This window comes from Lottia gigantea, assembly GCF_000327385.1.
Source record: "Lottia gigantea unplaced genomic scaffold LOTGIsca_79, whole genome shotgun sequence".
Classification (NCBI taxonomy): Eukaryota; Metazoa; Mollusca; class Gastropoda; family Lottiidae; genus Lottia; species Lottia gigantea.
This window is the reverse complement of record NW_008710630.1, coordinates 1154041-1163984: the sequence shown is the minus strand read 5'-3', so window position 1 is coordinate 1163984 and position 9944 is coordinate 1154041. Positions and strand designations below refer to the sequence as shown.

Sequence of the window (9944 nt, the reverse complement as noted above, 5' to 3'; positions counted from 1 at the left end):
GTGTTTGGTATTTTTATGCTTCCACATGAAATGTTCCTCAACTTTCTTGGAACGAAGGAAGTATAAAGTCTGTTTGTTGGTGTTTGATTCTCTATGTGATTTCCTAGTCTTAGGTTTCAGAAATATTTGGACTGTGAACGAAGGGTGTAAATGGTGTAAGAGGCTGTATAGTTTACCTTTTTCTTCAAACTGATAACTGGATATTCTCGATTAATTTTCTCAAATTGAGAAATGCTATTCGGCCTTTTCAGACCTGTTGATCATTCTTATTTGGCACAATCTGAAAGGGAAGCAAAATCATTGTGAAAACTTTCATGTGAGATTTCAGTGCCTCAAAAATAAGGCTTTGATGTAGACAATTTGATAAATCTGTGAGCCCTTGCAATGGACATATTGCTCAGTTGTAACAGGTTTCAAGATTTAGTTGAAGGTAAGAAAGTGTGCATTATATTGGCAATTATACAGTATATGCGTGGACAGTGGACCTTCCTGATCGCTGAGAAGAGCGTAACTTTTTCCATTTGCTACAGGTTTCTTGATTGAGGGTAAGAAAAGGTGCGCGTTATATTGGCAATTATACAGTATATGATCAGGAGCAATTAAATCATCCTATTGTAAAGAAGACAACAGTTAATTGTGAAAAAAATGAAGAGGACTAACTCAGGTGTAACAGGTGTAAATATTAGTGTTAATATGTAAAAACAAAAAATTCAAAAATAAGTAACCTTTAGATCATTCCTTACACAGAGATTCTTCTGATTGCAACTTATATTCAACTTGCATAACCTGTATCTTAATCTCAAATCTGATTGGATGATATCAACAATATAATGGTATTATCCAATCAGACATAAGTAAACAGTATGTTTATTAAAAAGTTGAGATGTTTCCAAAAACACGCGTTCAGGCCCGGTTTCACAAAAAATCTTGCTTTAAGAATTTGTCATTCAATGTTGTAAGGTTCTTGTGTGAGACAGGGCCCAAGCTGACAGGAGAATCTTTGCCTCATGGAATGGTCTTTTTGAATTGTACATAATCACTCTTGGGGTAGTACAACAACTAAAATTAGTGTTAGTATTAATATTGTTGTACAACCCTTCATGCACACTTTGATAAAATGCTGAGCTTAGTTCTGTACAAGGTTGGTGTGGGACTTGCTTCTTCTATCTAAAAGCGAAAACAAATGTTCCAAAAGAGATAACTGAAATCCACTCAGGAAGTACAGAATTTGGCTCAGCATTGCCTTTTACATAGCAAGAAATAGCAATTTAAAAAAAAAAATCAAAAAAATTTAATATTGTAATTTGTATCGGTAGTACTAGAGGGTTCAATATAAAAATTGACCTAACCCCAATAGCTCGGTGTTAGTGCATCTACGATAGTGCAGTGTTGATGATTATTTCATTTCAGAGGTTCATTTCAGTGTAGGTTTATTCCCATAAGAGCAATACAAATTTATGCTTGCTATTGGGTGTCATGATGCCTCACATAGGCATTACACATCATGCCCTCGCACAAAACTTGAAATTTATGCCCATATATGTACATAGATTTCCACGTTACATGTACACTTTATGAACATGTGACCCACTGAAGAGGGTTGTATGAAATTCTATGCTCATATATGGCGTAGATTTTCTAGTTCGATGTAGACAATACGAACATGTGACCTACTCATGAGGGCAATATGAATCTTTAAGCTCGTATACACTGAAATGTGACCCTCAATGAATGATCAGAGACCATTATATAGTTTAGATGTAGTCATATTATATAAAGGATTAAGGATCTGTCATGGTTGTGTTAATATTTGCTTTCAATGCATTGAGAGGCTTTGATTGTTTCTTTTAAGAAGTTTTTTTTATTTCATTATTTTGGGTTGAAAAATATACTGGTAAGTTTACTAGAAAAATTCTCAAGTGCTACTCTTTAAACTTCTTTTTATGTCGATGGTGACTGTCTAGAAAAGATTATTTTTCAAGAATTCCTGATGCCACCCAAGTCTTTGTAAATTCATATTCTGTTTCATTTTTTTCTGTAAATTTATCTCCAAGGATCAAAAATGTATCGATTGTCAAATTATCAACCTTCCATATGATGGTCTTTTCCCCCATTAGCTCAAAAACAGTGCCCATCTACGAAAGTGCATTAATCTAGCTTAGTGCTATGTTTAGGGAAATCTTTTGAGATTTTGCCTCTCCCCGAGGGCTCAACGACAGTGCCGATCAACAATAGTGCGTAAAATACAGAAACTTTCCGAGTTTCTCTCCCCAATTAGCTCCACCTAGTGCCGCGTCGCTATAGTGCCTATATAATTACTTAATAAATTTAATATATTGATTTGCTTATGTTTGAAGAGCTCACAAATGATGTGAGGCTGAATGCCAGGGTTCCTTTACAGCTCAATGAACTTGATTTAAGCTCCATTGTAAAAAATAATTTCATTTGGTCTTGCTATTTCTGATATCTGATTACTCAAAATCAAAAAATTAAGTTTTGTGGAATAATTATGATACCAATTAAAGTTAATTTTTCTATCGGAAGCTGAAAAAAAGCTTTGAAAGCTCAAAAAATTATAGAAAGGTATGGTATTCACTCTGAAGACAATGTATTTTGCCTAAATCATTTGTGAACTCTTCTGTATTTTCGTTCCTTGTCAATTACTAACTATAAAATAATTAAATTGCTTTTTATTTTGCTCTTGTGTATGTAGATATGGCATTTTGTTGTATTATAGACAATGTTTGTATATAGTTTTATGTTTCACCTATGCACTTGTATTTTTATTTTCACAAACTTCCCATTTTTTTTCTGTCTTTGCCTTGTACTGTTTCATCAGATTTAGAGCCATGCAATTATAGAATAAGTTTTACACTGTAAATAAGTTCACCAATGTTTTTTTTAACATATGTATATTTGTATAAAGTAGTTCTTGAATTTAATTGTTAAAATTTTTTCATTTATTTTTTTGAGTTGTCAGTTTTCATTTGAGTAAAAAAATCATGCATTAATTAATCTTAAATGCTAATTGAATTAAGAATACCTCTACTTTTGGTTTAGTAATTAGGGTTCAGAACAATGTGTAGGCAATTATATTTTTATATTTTGAACAAAGTTTCTGGAAGAATGCTTAGAATAGCTGAATTAATGATCTTTAGTATATAGATAGACCTTTTGGCATTATTTGACTATTCTGTTGATAAATCATTTTATTATGTGATTTCAGGGAGGGTTTTGTCTTTCAATGGAAGTTTTCAGAATAATAAATTCCTGTGTTTTCTGTGAACTTTTGTCTGATCATGATAACGATAGTTTCTGTATAAACTCATTGGTTGAAATAAAATCATCATCATATCATTTGAGATTTTTTTTTACCTCTACCAGAACCAGTAGGGTTAGGAACACTCAACCATCCTTTGAAAATCCTTGGTCGTTAGCCAGTTCTAGATTCTATGAATATATATCTACACCTTCCAGTTCTGTAGCTACAGGGGGTTTCCCCATCGAAAAATTCTGACAACAGACAAATTCCATTACTACAACTAAACACCGTAGACTATTGTCTCTCTGGATATATTACTTGGCCCTCCAAACAATCAAGTCTGGCTGCAGGCCTGACGTCACCCATGACTATGGTATCAGGACATACTCGCCCTTCTGGTCTTTTGGGATCATAATTGGCTTTCCACCTTTTCCAAACACTTGCTTTGAGTCTCCAGCCTTCAACAGCCTTCCCCCAAAACAAAAGAAAACATTGTGTACAACTATAAAAGAATCAAAGCAAACTTCCATTAAGGTTTTTAAGTTATCTCTAAAGTCGACTTAAATATGGGTTCAACCTGGAAAGTAAAAGTATCCAATGCCAATTTGAAATCGTATTTGCCATAACCCCAATTTTAGATCAATTTTCATAATTTAATGAATTTTGTACAAATTTTAACTGTTTAAATTGTTTAATAATTGATTACAAATGAATATGACCACAGAGGACGTAAATTAATACTGAAGTCCACACAAAACCTTATAGTCCTACCTTTCTTATACATTAGAATTTCAGTGATATCCCACGAAATTAATTTTCTCATATACTTTTAACATTAGTTGTTTAAAAAAAAAATCCTATTTTTAAAGGTATCTCTTTCCCACAAATCGTGGATTGTATTAAGTTAAAGAGCCTAAGTTAAAGCTCAAAGATTGCTCTAAAATATATTAACATCCACATGCATAGAAGTGGATTTTTCAAATTAACCACAATCCAAACCAAAATAGTATTTCTAGAGTCCAATTGACGAGAGCTGGTTTTCTGCTACCAATGCATGCCAGGTACAAAATCCACCTTCGGAACAGTGTGTTTTATACAGACAGCTCAACTCATTTCCGGCGTGTCATTGTCAAAGACTCGAGAAAAGGAGAATCGTCCATCCTTCAAATATGTATAATTTTGGATACACGTGTATAAGAGGTTCCACTTTCTACGATAAGCTTTGGACACTATAATTGATTAGTTTAGCTAAAGAATTTCCCGTTTCAGAGACTTAAGGTCAAAAGATGCCACCCCTTTAACTTTTATCCAGAAAGGTGAGTCGTCAAATGCTATGGATAAGAAAGTTTCACTAACAACGGTTATCTGTGAACACTATAACTGATTAGCTAAGTTAAACAATTCCCATCTCTGAGACTAGGTACGATTGATCGAACGGATGCTGAACGCGATCCTTTACCTTCTATCCGAACTGTAAATGGACTGCTTGGTTGAAGCACTTCTTTTCATCGTGGACTGTGCTGAATCTATCATTTTGGATGTCATCAAACACGGAAAACACCGCCTTACCAGTGTATCTCTATATTTGGAGCTGATTGCAATATAGGTAATGAAATCGGTGGAGTAGCTCGTCAGATTCAATAAGCTCCCTATAAGCTGCATGAAGAGAAACGTGTAACGGTTCTGTCTTCTAAAATAGCTGTAGTTTCTTATTAGGTTACTTACTATAGAATTTGTCGTCACGGGAAGGGCCAAGAAGAAGAAAACACACGTTGAAACCAAAATGGCGACGGTCGTCTGTCTCTCACGTGCTTCCCGCCTTTTATCACCAGTCCCTTCTTGTAAATTAATTCTACATTGGCTGTGACGTTTCAGTGCTACGCATAAAATGGTGTTACAAATCAGAATGCCCAATAATGGTATATAGACGAACAGTATTTTCGAAACTAAGCTAAACGTATTCAAGACATCCTTGTTGTATCCTCGGGGCTTTAAATCATAAGAGATTTTGCCATTTTCGTTCTTCTGCTCAACGGAATATTTCAGAACTGTGTTAATATGAAACAAAAAAAGGACTATGATAAGACAGAGGGTGCATGGAATGGGTGACTTGACTAACCTGGAGCGAGCTCGTCGTAATGGGAACACGATCGCCATCATCCGTTCAAGAGAAACCACCATTACCATGCAAAAACCTGCTCGAGAAAAAACAACCCCGATATAATTATTTACATAAATTGCTCCCTCGTAGAAAAACTTCGTGGATCTTTGTCCAAGATCACCATAAATAAGTTGATGAGTTTTTGTAACTGTGCTTGATATAATATAAGAAATCTGAAAAACGCTTATTGCTGTCAAATAGTAACTTGTTGCGTTTCGCATTCGCTGATCCATGAACACGATTATATTAAATATATTAGCAACTATGCCTACAGCACAGATAGGAAGCCACATGTCTCCAACGATGTCATTGAAAGGGTTCCATACTTCCTCTGAAATCAGTCCGTCATATTTAGCGTCCGAATCCACGACATCTGTAGAAGCTTTAGTTGTAACACTTTCATTCACAGCAGCCTTGCGTTCCGTTGTTTCTGATACCAAACTGCCATATATATCTTTGTCTTCTGAAGAGGCCTCAGATGAACCACTTCCATTCGCAAAAGCTTTTGGGTTATCTGTTGCTGAAACTAATTCGTCACTTTTTGAGTTCAACTCCATGGCATCTGTAGAGACCTCAGATGTAAAAGTTCCATTTGCAAAAACTTTTGGGTCCTCTGTTGTTGAAACCAATCCGCCACTCCTTGAGTTCAACTCCACGGCATCCGTAGAGACCTCAGATGTAACACTTCCATTTGCAGATGTGTCCCCTGTTGCTGAAACTAATCCGTCATTATTCAACTCCATGGTATTTGAAGAGACCCCAGACGCAGTTCCATTTGCAAAAGCCTTTGGTTCCTCTGTTGTAGGTTCATATCTGATCGAAGTATTTTCAAGTATCTTCAAATCCTTCGCATCAAGAAACACAGATGTCGAGATTGTCGGTACCACTGGTTCAGAGTTTTCTTCAGTGGTGTTGTCATTTGGTTGAAGTTTTGTAGATGATGGGCTTTTGACTGTAACCTCAGTTCCAACATTGGTCACTGAATGTTCTTCATTCGGGACTACAGTCGTGCTTAGGAGTCCATCTAATGGATTCTTCATTGAAGAATACGTTAAGTCATTATAAACAATTTGAGCTCTGTTGGATTTCTCTAAGAATTCTCCATCTGGTATTGCAGTCGAAATTTGATGGAACCCTTCTTCTAGTAAATTGGTGGAATTCTCCACTGTAGTTATTTCCGATCCTATAAAACCTTGGTAGACAAACAGAATCATCACCAACAAAGTTATCCTGATTGTCAAAGACATGACTTCAATGACTGTAAGTTTGCAAATAAAAGAAGCAAGTTCACATTTCATTTATATACTCGGCAGTTACCTTCCTTCTGAATTGTCAAGTTCAATATATCTGTTTTTAATCAACCCAAGTCATATATAATTGTTGCCCAAGAACTACTTGAACATTTTTATATTTCTTTGAAAATTAACGATTTCCAATACGAGTTATGAACACAATTTTAATGTCGTAGATAGAGTAATTGAATATATTGAAAAAGAAATAAAATCAGTAAAGAATCGGAAGGGTAAATGTAAGGATGTCAGAGCACTCAAAGGATCAAAGAGTTTGTATAGAGGTTTTCTAAATTTCTTATGTGAATAATCAACTGCCAGATCCCGCATTTCACATCTAGTTTACTAAGAAATGTGAATAACTCATCATACGATACGACATTTAGCAATAATCAATATGTAATAAAAGACAATATTTAGCATTATTTAAAAAAAAAACGAACTGAAATCCATACAAAACTGAACAGTTGCAACATTCTAATTTACGGTGACGTTCGGATACCTGGATCATACTAATGACTAAACTAAATAATATTTAGTGCTTCCAGCTGGATCATGTCGCTATTATTGCAAAACATGATAAATAAAACAACTAAAAAAAGCCACAATGTCTCCTCTCGTGTAAACCATAACTACTCAAGCTGAAAACTGTCAAAATATTCATCAGAGGCTGGAATAGAGGCCGGTTTTTTTGGTTTAGTGTAAACCATTGATTTGAACTTAACTTTCGATTATTTCATTTTGTAATTTTTTTAAATTCTTATCACTAATTTTCTTTGAAGTTTAAATTGCTTATCAGCTCGTAGATTGGAATTAATGGATTGTCACACTTTATTATTCCTATTAAAGATGGGTTTCCTTATTTTTTTACTTTCAAATTAAGCAAACTATTTGATTAATTGGTGTTTCTAATGAATTATCATGTATTCTTAATCATATCATTATGTTCTTATTGCCACATTGATTCACCTGTATGGGTTCCATTTAGACGGAACCCTTTAATATACAGTTTACAAAAGCATCATTCATTGGATATAGATTACATCATGCATATATAACATTGCCAATTGCCAAAATCCGCTCATCAAATCAAATGCATGAAAACATCAGCATTTTAGGGATTTCAACGTTTGTGAGTTAGTCTGTTATAGTTCATCATCAAAAACAGTCGTATTAGTCGGTTTCATTACGAAAATCTACACACAATCGTAACAGACTATCCCTTTTTTCAACAACCAGCATTGTTGACTAATATGGCCAAAATATAATATATGTCAGCAGCACTATTACGGAGTTCTCTTTTAGGCCGCATAGACGAAGGGTATTATACTCAGCGATTTAAGTGACTTTGATGGATCATGCATCATATCCACTCAACCACATGTTTGATAACGTCGGGAGTATCATTGTCGAAACGTTGCATATTATTTTTTAACGTAATAGTTATCCATATAAATGATGACTGGAACATTAATCCATGTTATGTTTTCAAGAATAAGGTCCCAAGTTATTTAACTAAATATCAAAGATAACACAACTATTCGACATAGAAAATTGTAATTCCAATGAAAAACACTAAGAAGGTTGACTATTATAGAAAACCATATCTGATATCCCTAATAAGTTAATTAACACAAATATATCACAATATACAACAAGTACGAATATAGTATACAGTATATACAATGTAATACAAAGCTCTTTGTATAAATATATAAATAATACCAAAAGAAAAATCTTAATTGGCTGATCTGAGCTGCTCCTAAGGAATGTTTTGAAAATCACTATTCTATTGAAACATTGACTTCTTAAAAAATTAGTACAAAAGATGACATACAGACATTTATATAATATATAATGGGTACAGGGGTATTTCTAGAAAATCCCCGAGGGGTGGGGGCCAAAATGCTGTGAGGCAAGAAGTGTCAAGCCCCTTGAGGCTGGGGGACGGCTAAGACCCCTAGAAGTCAACGGATTTCAGGTAGCCTGAGATGAAAGAGGGTGTAGTTTTTGCTCCAAAATAAGTTATTTCAACCCCAAGGCCCACCCCCTAATTACATGATTGATGGGTAGAATGTGTATTCTGAAAAGCCAATAGATTGAGATGGAACTGAGCTCCATAAGCTGCAACAGCAAATATTAAACACCATGCTTTGTCATTTATTAATCGTTCCAAGAAAGTTATTGGACTCATTGAAAGTCTATCTTCTTTGGTGGCTTGTTAGCTTTGGTTTCTGGATTTGGTTGCTTATACATGTATGTCCGTTATCTCCTTGGGATCCAGATATACATACTATATATAGAGAGAGAAATATTTCTATTTGGATCTACAATTGATGTATTGAGCACTATTTTAACAGTGGTATTTCTATATCACTCTACAATTGATGTATTGAGTACTATATTAACAGTGGTATTTCTATATCTCTCTACAATTGATGTATTGAGCACTATTTTAACAGTGATATCTCTATATCGCTCTACAATTGATGTATTGAGACCATATTAACAGTGATATCTATATATCTCTCTACAATTGATGTATTGAGCACTATTTTAACAGTGATATCTCTATATCGCTCTACAATTGATGTATTGAGACCATATTAACAGTGATATCTATATATCTCTCTACAATTGATGTATTGAGCACTATTTTAACATTGAAAATATTTTGTTATTATAATATATATGGGTTGACTATAAATCTATAAATTAGGGTTCTGAGAATAAACTAATTAATAATATTAATTAGGCAATTAATGAGCAGAATACAAATAAATAAATAAATTAATTAAACATACAATAGTATTAAGCACTAAAAGGAATGTGACCTGAAAAATAAGCACCCAATTTTAATAACACAAAAACACCTGATATCACTCTGACGATTCTTAAGAAAGTTGAATATTTTGGTATGAATTAGAATGATGATTAAGGCAATGACCTGACCACTTATCAATAAATACTGTCAATTTGAACCATCTATTTGATCTATCCCAAAAAATATACTATATAAACTGATGATAACAAGGTAAGTTGTTGAAACGTAAACGAACAATAAAATTAGGAGATCTATACTGTAAAATTCTGTTCTGTTATTTAATGTGATCTCTACCCCTAATATGTCCATTTCATTAATGGATTGCTGCTTGGATTTTGAGCTAAATTGAAATGCAGCAGGAAATGCTCTTTCTGTTTGAATACCTATACCCCACTGTGACTCTACATC

At 34.0% G+C, this 9944-nt stretch overlaps 1 protein-coding gene across 1 annotated transcript; it reads right to left on the bottom strand.

Moving 5' to 3' along the window:
• Positions 1-3450: 3450 nt before the first annotated feature.
• On the bottom strand, positions 3451-6670 carry LOTGIDRAFT_168863 (hypothetical protein; the record flags this gene model as incomplete). The annotated part of the gene is made up of 3 exons (XM_009066762.1): positions 3451-3513; positions 3650-3764; positions 5382-6670. 3 exons carry the CDS (start codon positions 6668-6670, stop codon positions 3451-3453), a joined length of 1467 nt encoding a protein of 488 aa, XP_009065010.1.
• Between the last annotated feature and the right edge of the window lie 3274 nt (positions 6671-9944).